This window comes from Mercenaria mercenaria, chromosome 7 (assembly GCF_021730395.1).
Source record: "Mercenaria mercenaria strain notata chromosome 7, MADL_Memer_1, whole genome shotgun sequence".
NCBI lineage: Eukaryota > Metazoa > Mollusca > Bivalvia > Venerida > Veneridae > Mercenaria > Mercenaria mercenaria.
This window is the reverse complement of record NC_069367.1, coordinates 24,763,486-24,782,191: the sequence shown is the minus strand read 5'-3', so window position 1 is coordinate 24,782,191 and position 18,706 is coordinate 24,763,486. Positions and strand designations below refer to the sequence as shown.

Below are 18,706 nucleotides of genomic sequence, written 5' to 3'. Positions count from 1 at the left end.
AAACTTAAACAGAATTTAGATCACCATAATGTGGTTGTGTACACACAATTTCGTTTGGATTTATTTGTAAATTTAGAGTTATTGCCCTTTAATTGTATAAAAATCCACATATTTGTACATAACAAACTTACCATTTGATAGAATTTCATTAAATTTCTTTCATTCTTTTCCATGAACATTTATTGTAAACATGTGAAGTTGTGTACCCACACCTGGTCACCTTACCTTGATCACACCCACTCACATTTAAATTAACTGCATTTAATTTTAAAAGCTAAGCTTATTACAATAAGCATATCATTCAAAATAAATTCTTTAGTCAGGATCAAAGTATCATACATTTATTGTGTACTCTTTAATTAAACATTTGTTTTCTGTTAAATTGATTTTGACTAATGAAATTATTTGCTTCTTATTAACATCCTTAACTTTTTGACGGATATATTTTTTTGCCATTCCTCACCACAAACCCTTTCGGCGGGGGATACCAATTCATCGAATTTGCTTGTTCATTTTTTTTTCTATCCACTAATCAGCTTGAATATCCCTTTAAAATAGTACTACATTTAAATGGGTTACGCAGATAGCTTTTTATTGTATTTTTCTAGAAATCCATATTTATTTGTTAAATCTCATTTTATCATTTACATTGTAATCACAATCAAAATAAAAAAGATGGGTTATGTCTGCGTTTGTTTTTTTTTGTTGTTGTTTTTTTGTCTGAAGCCAATTTAATTTTGTGCATGTCATGAAAGTATTTGCAGTATTGTAGTTAAAACATCAAGTCACGAGAGGTGATTTGTATTAGCTACAATTAATTTACAGTAGTATCGTGCAGAGCCATGAGAGGTCAAAAGTAGTTACAAAAACGTTAAAGTAGGTTTAAATGCCATTTCATGGGAGGTGACTTTTCTGTGTCCGATTCAGTTAAGATAATTTAGTCACAATGTGAAGACATGAGACATGAAGTGTATCAGCTACAACAAATATACTGTAGTATTGGTTCTAAACATGAAAGGTCTAAGGCAGTTGAAGTAGAGTAGTTGTAATTTCATGTCATGAGAGGTGACTTGTCGATGCCATATGCTGTGAAATTAATGAAGATATAATGTCAAGGCAGTAACAAAAGTAGAGAAGTCAAAACGTCATGTCTTAGAGATGCAGATGCAGTTAAGTTAAAGAAATTAAAACGTCAAGACATGACAGGTGACCTTTGTGTCGGTTCAAAGCAAGTTACTGTAGGTATAATTTCAAACTTATAGAGGAGATTTGTCTATGTCAGCTAAATCAAATTAGTATAGTGATTTGTCTATGTCAGCTACAATCGAGTACTGTAGTTGTATTGTGATTTGTCATGTTTACTGTAGAGCTAGTTTAATCTCGGGTCATTGGAAGTGATTTTATATGCTTATGAAATCGGTTGTATTATGGGAACACCTGCAGTAGCGGGCGGATGGCGTCTACAACATTCGATAACCGCCAGGTTTGTCCCAGTAGCTCACGAGTTGCAGCCCTTCAATTACCAAAAACTGGCTGTGTCCACTGTCTAACTTGTGTATTTCGTATCTACTATCTAGTGATCAAAGTTTGGTCACAATTCGTTATATCTCTAAGAAGTTCGATAATCAGCAGGTCAGTCCCAGTCAGCCTTAGTCTTTGTCACTCTAGAACTAGTCTTCTCCATAAGTAACGTGTTTTAAAAGTCAAAAGCATTTTTGCCACTCTGCTCTTACTGTAATTTTAATGACAAGTGGGGCCTCCGTGGCCGAGTGGTTATGGTCGCAGACTTCAAATCACTTGCCCCTCATCGATGTGGGTTCGAGCCTCACTCGGGGCATTGAATTCTTCATGTGAGGAAGCCATCCAGCTGGCTTACGGAAGGTCGGTGGTTCTACCCAGGTGCCCGCTCGTGATGAAATAATGCACGGAGGGGGTCATGGGGTCTTCCTCCACCATTAAAGCTGGAAAGTTGCCATATGACCCATCATGTGTCGGTGCGACGTTAAATCCAACAAAAAAAAATAATGACAAGTCTTGACATGTAACTGGTCTGTGTCAACTACAATAACATAACTATAGTTGAAATGTAGAGCTATAAAACGTTACTTGCCTATGTCAACTACAGCTAAGTTTCTGTAGTTACACATTAAAACAATCAAAGTGATTTGCTGTGTCCACTACAAGCAAGCTACTGTGCAGTGTATAAAGGCATGAGACATGTCTTATCTGCTTCAGCCACAATGAAGTAATAATGTTCACTCATGAAGCTGACTTTTGTGATTTGTTACTGTAGTTAAAATGACAAGTGTTGAGAGGTGACATGTCTGTGTCAGCTACAATAAAGGTACTGTAGATGAAATTTTAAATCATATCGGTGTCGGCTACAATAATATTGATTTCGCCAGTCAGTCTGTCCATCCATCTGCCTGACCGTTTGTCAAAAAACTTACCCGGACTTTTAGATGGAGTATAACCAAACTTTGTAGGGAGGTTCATTTTCAGGGTTAGTACCGCATATCATCTTTGTATACCTGAATAATGTTTGAGCGAGCTAAGGCCCCATAAAGGTCGTAGAATTACTTGCATGTGTATTTTTTTTTTCACTTTCAGAACAGTTGAAAATATAAACATTCGGTAGATATTTTAAAACAACTTTATAATATTCAAAACATGCAATTCACTGCTCGTTTGGTCTGTATCAAGTGTACTTTTACAATACATTCATCCTGAATAAGTTTTTGGTAGAGTAACGGGCCTCTGAAACTTAAATGCCATAAGAGTCGAGTTGATACGTCAGCTACAATTCGATAACTATTATAATGTCCAGTCAACTACAATTCTGTTACTGTAATATAATAACAAGCCGCGAGAGGTGGCTACACTTAAATTACTGTAATGATATATATATCAAGTCACGAGAGGTGGCTACCATTAAGTTACTGTCATATGATGTCAAGTAACGAGAGGTGGCTACAATTCAGTCACTGCAATATAATGTCAGGTCATGAGAGGTGATTTACTACGTCAACTACAATTCAGTTACTGTAATATAATAACAAGTAACAAGTCGCGAGAGGTGGCTGCACTTATGTTACTGTAATGTAATATCAAGTCACGAGAGGTGACTACGTATAAGTTAGATAATACATACGCGTGTGTTACCGGCTGGTATCATCATGCGCGGGGGAATCTCAGGGAACGTAATTTGGGTAGCAAACGAGCCTCGTAGAGGCGAGTTTGCTATCAAATTACGTTCCCTGAGATTCTCCCAAGCATGATGATACTCGCCGGTAACACACGCGTATGTATTGTCTAACTGATTTATTGCATGATTAAAAACATTAAACTGAACACATTTTTCAAATATTTTTAATTTAAAATATTTAAAAATATTTCCCCTCTTGAGCCTCCCTTAGAAACATTTCATGGTAAACCCCAACTACCATATAAAAGCCAGAAGATGGCGCTGGGTAGGTTTTTATATAAATTATGCATGCTTCACATCAGATCCCTTTTTCAAAATTTTAAATAAACTACCGAAAAAAAAAAGTTATAAAAAAAGTGCATAAATACGCATTGAAACATTCTTTATCAATTGGTGTAATTGTTTTTCAAAACAAAAAGGTGTGAAATAGAGTTTCAGAAATAATTTAAACTAACTGCTCAAAATTTGAATTTGCCGTGGTGGGGGGGGGGGGGGGGGGGGGGGGGGGGGATGAGGCGCTAACGAGGTCATGAACCCTGGAGAAATAGTGAATGTAAACAAACCCCACGTGGCTAATTTCATCAACAAACGTTTCATGTATGGATGAAATGAACACCTAAAGCTTTGCCAGAAACGTAATTTGAATTTTTAAACTGAATAGAATATCATAATCATTTTTGCAGTTATATTTTTATGTTATTTAAGATGTCAAGTTTTAAATCAAGATGTAGGGAACTAAACTACAGAAATACAGTAATAAATTATTTCAAATAGCTTATCATTTTCAATACCTTATCACAGCAACACTTGCTAATTTGTGTGTATTGTTCTACATCCCAGACAGAGAAAACTGTGAGCGATACCTGTGTGCAACGGAATTTAGAGCACGGCTAACCGTGGCGATACCAGAATTTAGAAAACACAAAACTTCAAAGGAAAATGCCGCAGTCATGCAATAACATTCAGTTACTGTCATATAATGTCAAGTCACAAGAGGTGGCTACCATTCAGTTACTGTCATACAATGTCAGGTCATGAGAGGTGGCTACAATTCAATCACTGCAATATAATGTTCAGTCATGAGAGGTGGCTACAATTCAGTTGCTGCAATATAATGTCGATTCTTATATGCTTGTCTCTGTTAAAACACTCTTACGCTAGAATGACGTCACGTTAACGTGCGGTGACGTCAAAGTTTTTGTTGCGACAAAAAAAGAGCACTTCTATATTTTATCTACTGTTTTAGATTAAGGGCATATTAGAATCGAACTAATTTATAGCAAAGCTGTGTTTTAACACTTTTTATACACTCGGGCGGTAATACGTCGTACAAATAATTTCACTCGGGCTGCGCCCTCGTGGAATTATTAAGCCCGACGTATAACAGCCCATCGTGTATAAATAGTGTTAAAACACTTATTTGCTATAGATCTAAATCATTTCTTAAGTCGCAAGAGGTGATTTGTAACGTCAGCTACAATTCAGTTTCTGTAATATGATGTCAAGTCGCAAGAGGGGGTTACAATTCAGTTACTGTAATATAATGTCAAGTCATGAGGCGTGGCTATCATTCAGTTACTGTAATATAATGTCAAGTCATGAGAGGTGGCTACAATTCAGTTACTGCAATATTATGTCAAGTCGCAAGAGGTGGCTACTATTCAGTTTCTGTAATATAATGTCAAGTCACGAGATGTGGCTACAATTCAGTTAATGTAGTATAATGCCAAGTCACGAGAGGAGCTACAATTCAGTTACTGTAATATAATGTCAAGTCATGAGAGATGGCTACCATTCAGTTAATGTAGTATAATGTCAAGTCACGAGAGGGGCTACAATTCAGTTACTGTAATATAATGTCAAGTCATGAGAGGTGGCTACCATTCAGTTATTGTAATATAATGTCAAATCCTGAGAGGGGCTACAATTCAGTTACTGTAATATAATGTCAAGTCATGAAAGGTGGCTACCATTCAGCTAATGTAGTATAATGTCAAGTCACGAGAGGGGCTACAATTCAGTTATTGTAATATAATGTCAAATCATGAGAGGTGCTACAATTCAGTTATTGTAATATAATGTCAAGTCATGAAAGGTGGCTAATGTAGTATAATGTCAAGTCACGAGAGGGGCTACAATTCAGTTATTGTAATATAATGTCAAATCATGAGAGGGGCTACAATTCAGTTACTGTAATATAATGTCAAGTCATGAAAAGTGGCTACCATTCAGCTAATGTAGTATAATGTCAAGTCACGAGAGGGGCTACAATTCAGTTACTGTAATATAATATCAAGTCATGAAAGGTGGCTACCATTCAGCTAATGGTGTATAATGTGAAGTCACGAGAGGGGCTACAATTCAGTTATTGTAATATAATGTCAAATCATGAGAGGGGCTACAATTCAGTTACTGTAATATAATGTCAAATCACGAGAAGTGGCTACAATTCAGTTATTGTAATATAATATCAAATCATGAGAGGGGCTACAATGCAGTTGCTGTAATATAATGTCAAGTCATGAGAGGTGGCTACCATTAAGTTAATGTAATATAATGTCAAGTCACGAGAAGTGGCTACAATTCAGTTATTGTAATATAATGTCAAATAATGAGAGGGGCTACAATTCAGTTGCTGTAATATAATGTCAAGTCATGAAAGGTGGCTACCATTCAGCTAATGTAGTCTAATGTCAAGTCACGAGAGGGGCTACAATTCAGTTACTGTAATATTATGTCAAGTCATGAGAGGTGGCTACCATTCTGTTAACGTTATATAATGTCAAGTCACGAGAGGTGGCTACAATTCAGTTATTGTAATATAATGTCAAATCAAGAGAGGTGGCTACAATTCACTTACTGTGGTATAATGTCTAGTCACGACAAATGGCTACAATTCAGTTAATACTGTAATATATTGTCATGTCACGACAAAAGGCTACAATTCAGTTACTGTAATATAATGTCAAGTCACGAGAGGTGATTTGCTACGTCAACTACAATTAAATCTGTCAGTTACATTTAAGAAACTGTAGCTTAAATATTAAGCCTTGTCTACTTCAACGACAATTAAGATACCGGTGTTATATAATGTGTCTATTTCAATGTCAAATCAAGGGTGATGATTCGTCTGCTTTAGAACTGCGTTATTTTATTAATAAACCCTTGTAATATTTTTTTAAAAATGCATAGAGCTACCACCGTCATTTTGAAGAGCACAACCGTACAACAAGAAAAATATATATTGTGTTTATTTCTACAAATATAGTACCTTTTTACTTAATTGCTATTGAGGCCAGTCAAAAATGTTTGTTTTTTGATTACATCAAATAAAACGAACGAGCCAAGTTGTAATTGTATGAAATAGATGTATGCCCGAATTCTATAATGTTTGAACTGCTGAATCACCAAATGTGTTTGATTTATTGTCAATGATCATACAAGAATGGTAGATTTTACAATAATTATGTCTTCTTTCAGGATTTTATTTGAAATTTTAGTTTATGGCTTTAAATAAATTGACTTAAGTTTTGGGCACGGCTCCGCATTTTGAGTTGTTAGGAAATCTCACACATTTAAATCGTCTGTATATCTGAAATCCGCCAACATTGTATCGGCTCCGTAAAGCAAATTTAGTTCTAATTAGGAAAACATTACGACATTGTCTATGTCAGCCATGAGTAAGTAACAATAGTTATAATGTCATATCATGAGAAGGGACTTGTCTGCTACAGTTATGATTTATTGGCAAACTGCCTCTTAATGGTGCGTTCTTCATGATTCCCCAAAAATTCAGTAAGAACCCGGTTCTTATTTCTTAATTTCTAACTGACAGGTTTAATTGGGAAGGTCATGATAAGACCACAATTAGGTGATAAAGGCAATTTATTTATCAGACTCAATTATTTGTGGTGTACTTTACAGGAATGAAGTGTCATACTGATATTATGAAGTGTGAAAATATTTAATTAAACATTTAATTCTTCGCTCAACATAATCCTTTGAAACAAACTGAAAACGGTCCACCATTTTGCTAGACATTCACATCTGTTTTGGCTCCAAAAATTACAGACAAAATAAATGACGTAATTCGCACTCAGCATACCTCTGAAAACACAAATTTGTTTGACAACAGCAATTTCATGGTTAATTAGGAAGGTCAGATTTCTTCACCCCCACATATTTGCCAATAAGTAGGTAAGAAGTTCTGATAACCTTCGCCCGGTTATCAGAACCTCTTACCTATACTAAGTTACCTAGTTATGATGTCAGCTCATGAGAGGCGATTTTTCTGTGTCAGCTAAAGTTAATATCAAATTATGTAAATGTAGTTATGTATAGGTAAGAGGTTCTGATAACCGGGCGAAGCCCGGTTATCAGAACGTCTTACCTACTTATTGGCAAATATGTGGGGGTGAAGAAATCTGACCTTCCTAATTAACCATGAAATTGCTGTTGTCAAACAAATTTGTGTCTTCAGAGGTAAGCTGAGTGTGAATTCCATCATTTATTTTATCTGTAATTTGGAGCCGAAACAGATGTGAATGTCTAGCAAAATGACGGACTGTTTTCAGTTTGTTTCAAAGGATTATGTTGAGCAAAGAATTAAAAGAGTCATTTGTTCCCTAGCTAGCTCTTTTAGTGAAATGTTTAATTAAATATTTTCACACTTCATAATATGTCGTATGTCACTGCATTCCTGTAAAGTACACCACAAATAATTGAGTCTGATAAATAAATTGCCTTTATCACTTGATTGTGGTCTTATCATGACCTTCCCAATTAAACCTGTCAGTTAAAAATTATGAAATAAGAATCGGGTTCTTACTGAATTTTTGGGGAAACATGAAGAACACACCATTAAGAAGCAGTTTGCCAATAAGTTTAGTCTGGAGTGGCGATTTGTCTGCATCAGCTACAAGATCAGAAGCCGCATACTACGAACGCAGTCGCCCATATAACTGTTCGTGTAAATGTATGCACATGTACCACGTCTATATATAAATAACACATGGCAGTAAGGGTGTAATTGACATTGTCAACCTGATAAATTTATTAATACCTGAGCCGATAGACGAGGATGTTAATATATTTTGAGGGCTGACAATATCAATAACACCCTCGCTGCCATGTGTTATTTATCTTATTATACCGAAGCAACCATTGAGTGCGATGCGCAAAGGACACATCCGCGAGGTGTTATTTATTACCCGGGGATATTCGAAAACGCGGATCGGCGTGAGAGACATTAAAATTAGTACATTTTGGGAGATGAGGACTTTGCATTAGGTGTTTTACATGAGATATAATAAATTGTAATATATTGTGACAAATTGATCCATTTACGCAAGTCTTGCCAAGTTTCTCACCCTGTCTTACAATCAGTTTTTTTCTAATGCGAGCGTTGCCCTACTAATCAAGGAATGTTCCTCTTTAAATATTCTGATGCAAGCAACAAACTAACATTCAGAATCATTCTATCAATTAGCAGTTGCTATAAAGGAGTCTTTTATTGGTTACCTGAGGAATGTTTTCATTTATTATGTAGATGTTCTTGATTGTTTTAGATCAATCAATATATGAGCCGCACCATGAGAAAACCAACATAGTGGCTTTGCGACCAGCATGGATCCAGACCAGCCTGCGCATCCGCGCAGTCTAGTCAGGATCCATGCTGTTCGCTAACGGATTCTCTAATTATAATAGGCTTTGGAAGCGAACAGCATGGATCCTGATCAGACTACGTGGATGCGCAAGCTGGTCTGGATCCATGCTGGTCGCAAACGCACTATGTTGGTTTTCTCATGACGCGGCTCAATTATAGATCAATCAATGTTACATCAGCAAGCATGCTCGAATCAATAAAAAGGTTCTGACTAGTGATGAAAAATGCTTTATAAATACTTTTTTCTTCTACTGTGCGATTTTTAAACACTTTAATATGAAATTATTTGTAAATATCTTGAATACGTAACAACGGACATTTATTTAATAGGTTTAACCCGCCTTTTAAGCGGTACGAACGTATTAAAATGTATATTGTAGAAAATGACGCAGTATTATATTAAGCATTAATACCAAATAAATTAAAGTGGAACGGGTACTGTTTACGCATGTTTTTAATGTCAAAGATTAGTAACATCATTCGATTCAACACTTACAGTTTGCTTTGGTGACTCGCTAATCCCTTTTGATATGTACAAGGGTTAAAAGATATACCATTTCATAAATAATACAACAAATACTTAAGATATCTTAATATAGAATATTTTATCAAATAGACGGACAATCTTGTTCAATACTATATAATTATGTCGTGAATGGTTAAAACCTTGCGAAGTGGCGTTTTATCGGTCTTCAATCGGATGGCTTTTGAATAACTGCTATTGTATTTATTTATCGGTTAAAAACCATGGTTTGACAACTCTGAAATCGTGACCGAGGAATGAACATTTGTAAAAAAAAAAAAGTGCATTTTTTGTTAAGAGATATAACATGGCGACTGGCACCGAATGCGTGAGGAGGAAAGTTTCATTTTAATTAGAACAAGAAAAAAGCTGCTGGTGGACGCTTACATTGGAACTTAAATGACATAGACACGGGAATATTCGAACTGTTAAGGTAGGTTATAATTAAGATTTAACTTTATTTCGTTATACTTAAACAAGTGCATTTTTAGGGGGGTGGGGGTGTATAAATGCAAGTAAATGAGTTTTGTTTTACACACGCGATAAGGGGTTCTCGTTACGTTTTGGCGATATAGTTATCTGCATATAATGTATTAAAAGTGATAAATTTTAAAGACTGACAGATTGTAAAACTTTAAATATTTTTACAATTGTTCACACGAAAATTATTCAAGTGCACTGGTGAAAAGTTATAAATCAGATGTGATACTGTTTTATTATATAAATATGTGAGCCGCGCCATGAGAAAACTAACATAGTGGCTTTGCGACCAGGATCCATGCTGTTTGCTTTCAAAGCCTATTGCAATAAGAGAAACTGTTAGCGAACAGCATGGATCCTGACCGGACTGCACGGATGCGCAGGCTGGTCTTGTGACTTTGCTGGTCGCAAAGTCACTATGTTTGTTTTCTCATGGCGCGGCTCAATTATACATATGACTAGAATAGCTCTATATGTACTTAAACAACGCGGCAATTTAAGATATATTATCATTATTATTATTACTACTATCATTACTACTATTATTGTTATTATTATTATTATTATTATTATTATTATCATTAGGAGCTAAATAGCTTACATTAACAAGTATATTTATAATAACAGTCATCGCTTTTAAGATAACTTAACACCTTAAGTCATCGTTTGATGAAACAAAACCTTGTTCACTCATGAGGGGTCATGTGACCACGTCTGCTTAACCCTGAGCTCACAAGATCAAAACCAGCTGATCTTTAGCAGCATTTACTTTCAAATCCCCATTTCTGATTTTTTTTTTACAAGGCAGGCTGAGGTAAAAAGAAAGATCAAATTCGGCATGGAACTTTTTTCTAAAACTCACACTCTATTGCAACAGAAAGATTAGTGTGAACTGTCCACAAAGCCTCTATTTCAATAACAACTTATACGAAGTTTGGTTCAAAAGTTTGGAGCATTTTATAGTCTTTTACCAGTTTTCTTTGCCAAAAGAATAAAATAGTTATTATTAAAAGTAGAAATTAACGGCTACTGTTTAGTTAGCGTAAATGAATTTAATTTACGACATGTCAACGCAATGACCTTACACATCGTTGTCGAATTGCGCCGGTATGTCATTTCCCGAGTAAAAGGTAGCCATATTTTTCGACCCAAAAATCATAAAGTAATAAAACACGCTATGCTAAAAGCCTATAAAACGCTCGAGATCTAATTAGTATTTTAAAATGAGCGCACCATGAGAAAACCAATATAGTGTGTTTGCGACCAGCATGGATCCAGACCAGCCTGCGCATCCGCGCAGTCTGGTCAGGATCCATGATGTTCGCTTTCAAAGCCTATTGCAATTACAGAAACCGTTTGCGGACAGCATGAATCCTGATCAGACTACGCGGATGCGCAGGCTGGTCTGGATCCATGCTGGTCGCAAACGCACTATGTTGGTTTTCTCATGGTGTGGCTCATTTTTCATAGCATTGTTGTCACAGAATGGGAATTTGTTTCGATATTTGCCCTCTTTTTAAAGATCGTTTTAAGTTCTTGTAAAACACGTTTTGTTTAAATTAAGGAGAATGCCGCCCAACGGAGGTATTTACTTTAGCCCTAGTCAAATATTGCCGTTTTAACGGTTAAGTAAACCCAGTTAAATCGCATATTTATTTTGTTACCCACATGTCTAAGATAGCTCATTCTTCACTTTTTAGGATTGCATGAAAAGGGAACATACGAAGAAGGATTTGCAGTTGAGAAGGATCACATGTTCTAGAAGTCATCTCTAGCTAATGAAGCTTGTGCTGGATTTTGTAATATTGTGTAACATTTTAGCTCTAATTGGATCAGTCCACATAATTAGAGATACGCGGATATAACATTTCACTTGATATGTTTTAATATCACTTTCCAGTGCGTAGCTTGAACTGGATTTTAAGGCAAAGTTAAACTTGAATATCGCGTTGCAGTGTGAACTGGTTTGTATGGCCACATGATTGCGGAAGCAACCATTTGATTTAAAGGAGAATAATTTATCAAAGATATCGTTTGTTAATTTCTCAAAAAAGTGTCTTAAAATGGCGAATCAGCGAAGAGGAAGAAAAGGATTTCATCACGATATTATAAATGTTACAGAACTTGATGATGACCTGGAAGAATTTACTTTATCCAGTGACATAAATCCTAGCAAATCAAAGACAAGTACTACAATTGGTCATGCGGGCGCAGCTACTATTACTGGGCACGTAAAAACGAATTATTCCGTTCTGTTGCCGAAAACAGCATATCACGACCCTTTAAAGACAATTAGTGTGAAAGACCCCTTTGCGGAGAAAAGTAAATTGAACTTAGACAGAAATAATAAAACACCCAGTTCGTCGTTCAAGCTTGACAATGACTTAAAACGAAATACTCTGCAAAATACCTCAGCAGGCCAAACTGGACTAAATAAAGATGCTGTGTCTACGCAAAATAGTCCCCAGGTGACAAAAACAACAACCACACGCGGACTCGCATCTACGCCATTGAATAAGAATAACCCAGTCACAACAACATATATAACTAAACGATATAATGCTACACCAAGGGTAGATAAGAATAAAAAAGGATTTAGCCGCGAAGAGAAAGACCTTTATATAGATGATATTGAAGATTTTTAAAAATTACTTTTGAATAACCAGATAAATACTCAGGTTGCTTCCGGTGATGTTTATTGTAGGTGGTGTTTAAGACAGATAAGAAACTGGCAGAAGAAAAGGAAATAGTTTTGACGAGAAGAAAACTATTTTTCTGGATTCTTTCGACTCATGAGTAAAGAAATAAAGCTATGCAGTAGTTAAGAATTTCTAAACTTTATTATCATCTACATCATCTGCAACCGCTCCGTTCCCTGTATTTTTGTAAACACTTGTTGAATGATTTGCCGGTCAATAGTCAAAATCATTGCCCGAGGTCCGATTACCAATAGTTTGGACTATCGACCCGGCAAGACATTCCATACGTGTTTTATTACATGACATCAGAAATCAATTTTCACAGTTTTGCTTTTGACTTATTAGACCTGCAAAAATGTAATGAATGAACCAGAGATTTATATATGGAGACGTGTTATACTATTATACGTTACACTATGTCTTACTGTAAGAGTATACAGTAATGAAAATTGTAACTTTTACCGACATATGATGCAGATAACGTAAATGTAACCGACCATTTAGTCATTTACAGTAAGTTATTTCATATATTACACAAGTTTTATTCAAATAAAACTATGTAAAAGTTCATATACCGTAACAAGTTCCATTTCCTATGCAAATTCATTGCACTGGAGCAAGCAGGTTAAATTTTAGTGAGAGGCTTTCATGACTTTTTTATTGTGCCAAGTTTCATTGATGCCGCTACATTTCAGTTGGAATGACTGTGTTGTATGTATATAGTGTATGGTACACACCATCCATGTCACACCCGTCTACAGAAAACGGGCAATCTTCTGCCGGTGTTTTTATTGTCCCTTCGAAAGTAATGTCGTCCACTTTTTCCAGATCACACTCGTTGCATTTTATTTTTGTTGCCACTTGCGATTTTACGCAGACGAAAATATCTGATTTGGGCGGTAAATGTTTTGTCAAAGGCTCAAGAATGCAACATTTGTATTTTAGTGCATATTCTTTCGAAACGGGAAAAACGCCATCTGTACATGCTTTTTTGCACTTTATAAGGTATGCAACGAATGGACTGAATTGATTTGATTTTTCTGGTTTCGAGAGTAATTCAAGTCTGTAATAACCTTCATACCGGAGCCGCAGTATTATGTTTATGAACTGGAAACAATCCGAATAGTCAACGAAACAATTTTCCTTTAAGTCAATGTTATGATTGCCAAACTTCAGTTTTGGCAGAATATCTACATATCTTGTTGGCTTTACTGACAGAATTATCTCCCCTTCTTCCGCTTCTTGAAAAGTAGCCCCGACATCACTTACCCCGTAATTTTTCAAGTCACTAACTGGACCGTATACAGTGTGATAGGCCGGATAAGGAACAGGGGCTTCATAAGCCTTTACACATTGTAGAACATATTTCACTATCGGTTGATAATCCGCACTTCGGCCATCTTTCTTTCGCCGTCCATATATTTGAAGCGCGAAAACACCCGTCGTTGGTAAACAAACATGAACGTTTACCTTTTCCTCGTTCAGCATGTACGTATAGGTAAACTGATCTAATTTTCTGTCATCCTCGTACATAAACGCTATGAAGTCAAGCATTTCGGTATATGTTGCTCGCAAAACTACGTCTAGCTCATATTCTATATTGTGTATAATAGACTTTGTGTGAGTTACTGGTTTAATTCCCCATTCTTTTCCGTGTTTATCAAAATTGACGATCTTCAAGAAATCTTCTCTCGAAATTTTGTCAACAACAAGTTGCCACTCCTTCCCGCTTTCGCAGTTTGCATAGACATTTACCGATGCCGGAAAATGGTCAGTTAAAAATACGACGGGGTCAGTGAGAAAATAGGCATTGTTGAACTTGGGAACATACTTTTTCTCCTTTGTTTTCACAAATCCAGCACCCCACGTAACATCGAGCAGGAACCAGCCGCCATCCAGGAAAACAGCATTCCACGCATGCGCATTGTGAATGTCTTTTGTGATATCCTCTTCCGGTTTACAACCAAATGCCTTTGCATAGCCAGATATTGTTTTGACGGGTATGTCAGCTTCTCTAAAAACAACAGGGAATGCATTCAAATAATATGATATCTATTATTTATTAGCAGGCAATCAACGGTTTTGTTATCTATGTAACTTCCCCAATATGAATCACCCGCTAAATTTCACAGACTGCATGACAAAAACGCTGTAGTACAATATTTACTGTTCACAAGTACAGCTGCTTTAACTACTAATGAACCCCTGTGAAATAGAAGTTACCATTTTCCGAGAGCGATCATGACACAACGAAAAAAAGTGAATGTTTCAAATGGACTATTTCTACAAAAAAAAATGCAATATAAAAGTATCTATCATCTTTTATTAATCAGCAGTTAGTGTTTCTCGTTGTAAATTTATCGCGCTAAGACAATGGCCCTGGTGAGCAATGTATATCGAAATATTACAAAGGTAATACAGCTGTATAAACCTTATACATACTCCTCGTTTAAATGGGTCAGCAGTGTTGTTGTACTTATAAAATAGACTGGCCCGGTTTATAGGTTGGTCAGGGCTACAAATATGCGATATGTATTGTATTTTGTCATTATTTTTTAGCATGGATCCCCTTCAGTTTGGAACCGTCTATGTTTACAAACACGTTTGTTCATTTTATGAGGAGTAACAGTATATCTTAAACTGAAAACAATAGATCGTCAACTTTAAAATATATAGCTACACACCTGCAAAATGCTTCAAACAGCTTACAGTAGCCCTCACATACTGTAAGCCTCGTTTTCAATACCGACTCTGCGTCTGTTTGCTGCAAAGGTGCTCGTCCAAAATACCCAGCAGTGTCGTAACTGTAACATAGCAAAGGGAAATATGGTTTTCTTTTAACATACACAACCTTTAGCAAAAGAACCGAATGTACGATACATGTACATATAAAAAAATAAACAAGAGGGCCAAGATGGCCCTAGGTCGCTCACCTGAGAAACACACTATAACAGTGTAAACATGTTTAACCTAGTGACTTCATGGAAACAAATATTTTGGCCAATTTTCATTAAGATTGGATTAAAAATGTGGTCTCTTGAGTTTAAACAAGTATTTTCTTAGATATGACCTAGTGACCTAGTTTTTGAGCCCAGATTACCCATATTCGAACTTGATCTAAATTTTATCAAGGCAATCATTCTGACAAAATTTCATGAAGATCAATTGAAAAATACAGCTTCTATCGCATACACAAGGTTTTTCTTTGATTTGACCTAGTGACCTAGTTTTTGACTCCAGATGACCCATATTCAAAACCGATCTAGATTTCATCAAGGCAATCATTCTGACCAAATTTCATGAAGATCAATTAAAAAATACAGCCTCTATCGCATACACAAGGTTTTTCTTTGATTTGATCTAGTGACCTAGTTTTTAACCCCAGGTAACCCATTTTCGAAAGCAACCTAGATTTTATCAAGACAATCATTCTGACCAAATTTCATGAAGATCAGTTAAAAAATACAGCCTCTATCGCATACACAAGCTAAATGACGACAGACGACAGACAGACGACGGACGCCGGACATCGAGCGATCACAAAAACTCACCAAAAAGAGGCAGCACATCCGCACAAATCGCATCTTACCGTTTACGTTTTCTTACTTACTTTATATTATGAGTGATCCACATGAAAAAAGCCCGTACTTGTTCTACAGGTGTCCGAGCGACCGATGTCAAATATTCGACCAACTTCGCCAAATCTTCTTTTATAAATGACGGGGCCTGTAATAGATATAATTCGATATTATATCAAAACATTAGCCACTACCAAAATAAGGTTATTTGGCTATTGACGAATAAGTTCTGACGGTTACGTGTCTTAAGTTTTTGAAAAGAATACACATGTATATATTTTCATCTTAATAAAAGAAAACGCTTTGTTTGCGTTAGTATTAGGTATATGCAGACATAAAATGCAAATCTAATTCTGTTTCAGAATTAATAAGATTATGAATACTAGTACCCCAATCGCATGCTCGTCAATATCGCGAAAAGTCATGTCGTCTGGCATTATATCCTGTCTCCGTTTCCCTGGCAACGCTATGTGAGGCACTGGAGATACAGGAGCTACAACCTCTTCACCCGTGAATGCATCCTAAAAAGTAGTATACATTTCAGAAACATGGAATATAAGGAAAGTTTTAAAATCCATTCTTGTACGAGAGCGCATGCATGTATTATTTGCTAACGCATTTTGACCGCACATTTTCTACATCATGTTTATATCTTTTGCTCTCCTAAGATGCTTGAAATCAATAATGCAAGAATTTTTCTAAGCCTTTAAGTACAACAGAACAAATAGACTTTACCCTGTCAGGCTTTGGATACTCTGTGTAGCTTTCACCAGTCCTTGATAACTGACTGGACAACGAAGCTGTAGGGGATTTACTGTCCCTTTCTGCTTTGGACTTGGTGGCCGAACTATCTCTGACCCAGACAAATGGCGCCTTGCCTTCCTCGTACACTTTAATTGTTCCATCTTTATTCCGATAAGCCAGTGGTTCTTGTTGATTCCGGGGTGGTTCAGGTTTTAGACCTTCCCTTGTCTCGTTTTCATACTGTGCACTTTCCACAACAGCTGGTTTGACCTTTTCTTGACTTTTTGTATCCTTGGTCAAAGGCATTATAGAATTTATCCTTGACAAATTTCAAAAGCGTAAGTGCGTTCATTAATAACATTCATTGTTAAGACTTAGCCATATCTTGTTTTAATATTTTATTATTATTAGCCGATGCTAACCCATAAAGATGTATGAATTAGACCAGCGCACATGTTATGAAATATAACACTGTTTCATTGCTTATTTTTTCAAATATGAACACAAATAAAAAAAGGAAGAAATAATTTCCATTTATTTTGAAAGTCGTTTTAAACAGCTGAACAATCACTTTATTCCACCGATTTTTTAAAGAGTTTTTCAAGCATTTCTAATCCGTTGACTTGTGTTACATTTAAGTCCTCTATATTCTGTAATGGTCTGCTAATCTTTTTTAGTTTTGTTTTCATTTTAAATCAAAGCTTGACGTGATCAGTTCTCCTACAGTTTGAAATTATTTCTTTGATTAAAACAAAAGCTGAAAGGTACTTATATAAATTCGCTTAAAGGAAATTACCTCCACTTAAACCGTTAAAATTATGGAAACACTTTTTAAGTCGTTTGGAAAATATAAATAAATGGGAGACAATGCTGGTTTCAGGCAAACCACCTTTGCATATTTATTTGTTATTTATTTATTTGGGTTTTACGGCGCACCAACACAGTATAGGTTATATGGCGCCAAACAGGACTACAAATTTTGGTTTCACATCTCACACCACCTTTGCAACTCTACCCCGTAATCAAATTCACGATTGAAATTTATTTAACTTTAGCCAGACATATTTATCTACATTAGATCGTTTTGAATCTTAGAATTATTGTTCATCCGTATTCGACTTGCGTGTCATATGCAGTTGTGCCGGATAACAATACATTTGCGGGTAGAATGAGCAGCATATCGTAAGGTAAACTTAAAGGAAATAGAACATAACGAAGATTTTTAGTTGGCAAGAGAAATAAAGAGGTTGACTACTGCAATTTTTAAAATCTGGAACGAATACTGGGATGAAAACATAACGCAAAGGTTTTAAGATCGTTTAGAAATTATATTTGATTTCATATTTGATTTATCACAATATCATAAGACATTTTTTTCAAATTGTTTTAAAATACAGTTTGCTACAGTTTTGAATTAGTAATTTCATTCGAAAATTGATGTTAGACCTCTCCGGCTATGTAATGTTGAAACCAAAACCCATACTCGTACGAGACTGTCAAAATATAGGTTAACGACTTTAGTTTTGAGTAAATGAATTCAGAAAATTGTAAAATGATACAGTCCGACCAGTGGACCATCATTCGTTTTCTGTCCATATATAGTAAATGGCTGACCGGCAGGTGGCGTTGTCACTGTTCTTTCAAAGATGCCATTTTCGTCCTTTTCAAATTCCTGATACAACACGCTAGCTTTAGCTAGATTTGGACATCCCATTACTATTACAATAGTGGAGTTTGAAGGCAAATCTTTCCACAGCGGCTTGTATAACGTACATTTTAATTCAATGGCCGCTTCAAACGCAACCGGAAATC

The 18,706-nt window shown here is 35.9% G+C and overlaps 2 protein-coding genes across 2 annotated transcripts; one reads left to right on the top strand and one right to left on the bottom strand.

Moving 5' to 3' along the window:
• The first annotated feature begins 9,239 nt into the window (after nt 1-9,239).
• LOC123554689 (uncharacterized) lies at nt 9,240-12,701 on the top strand. Its single transcript, XM_045344971.2, has 2 exons — nt 9,240-9,826; nt 11,574-12,701. Exon 2 carries the CDS (start codon nt 11,937-11,939, stop codon nt 12,516-12,518), a length of 582 nt encoding a protein of 193 aa, XP_045200906.2. The 5' UTR covers nt 9,240-9,826; nt 11,574-11,936; the 3' UTR covers nt 12,519-12,701.
• Nucleotides 12,695-17,443, bottom strand: LOC123554688 (hillarin-like). Its single transcript, XM_045344970.2, has 5 exons — nt 16,886-17,443; nt 16,540-16,671; nt 16,183-16,298; nt 15,257-15,376; nt 12,695-14,586 (listed from the first exon to the last, which is right to left on the bottom strand). Exons 1-5 carry the CDS (start codon nt 17,198-17,200, stop codon nt 13,257-13,259), a joined length of 2,013 nt encoding a protein of 670 aa, XP_045200905.2. The 5' UTR covers nt 17,201-17,443; the 3' UTR covers nt 12,695-13,256.
• Between the last annotated feature and the right edge of the window lie 1,263 nt (nt 17,444-18,706).

Bases quoted from the DNA above. Each gene is read 5' to 3' on its own strand.
- LOC123554689 (XM_045344971.2), top strand. From the start codon at position 11,937: ATGGCGAATCAGCGAAGAGGAAGAAAAGGATTTCATCACGATATTATA.
- LOC123554688 (XM_045344970.2), bottom strand. From the start codon at position 17,200: ATGCCTTTGACCAAGGATACAAAAAGTCAAGAAAAGGTCAAACCAGCT. The intron at 16,672-16,885 runs GTAAAGTCTATT...ACTACTTTTTAG, and splicing joins AGTATCCAAAGCCTGACAGG to GATGCATTCACGGGTGAAGA. The intron at 15,377-16,182 runs GTAAGTAAGAAA...GCTATGTTACAG, and splicing joins TGGATCACTCATAATATAAA to TTACGACACTGCTGGGTATT.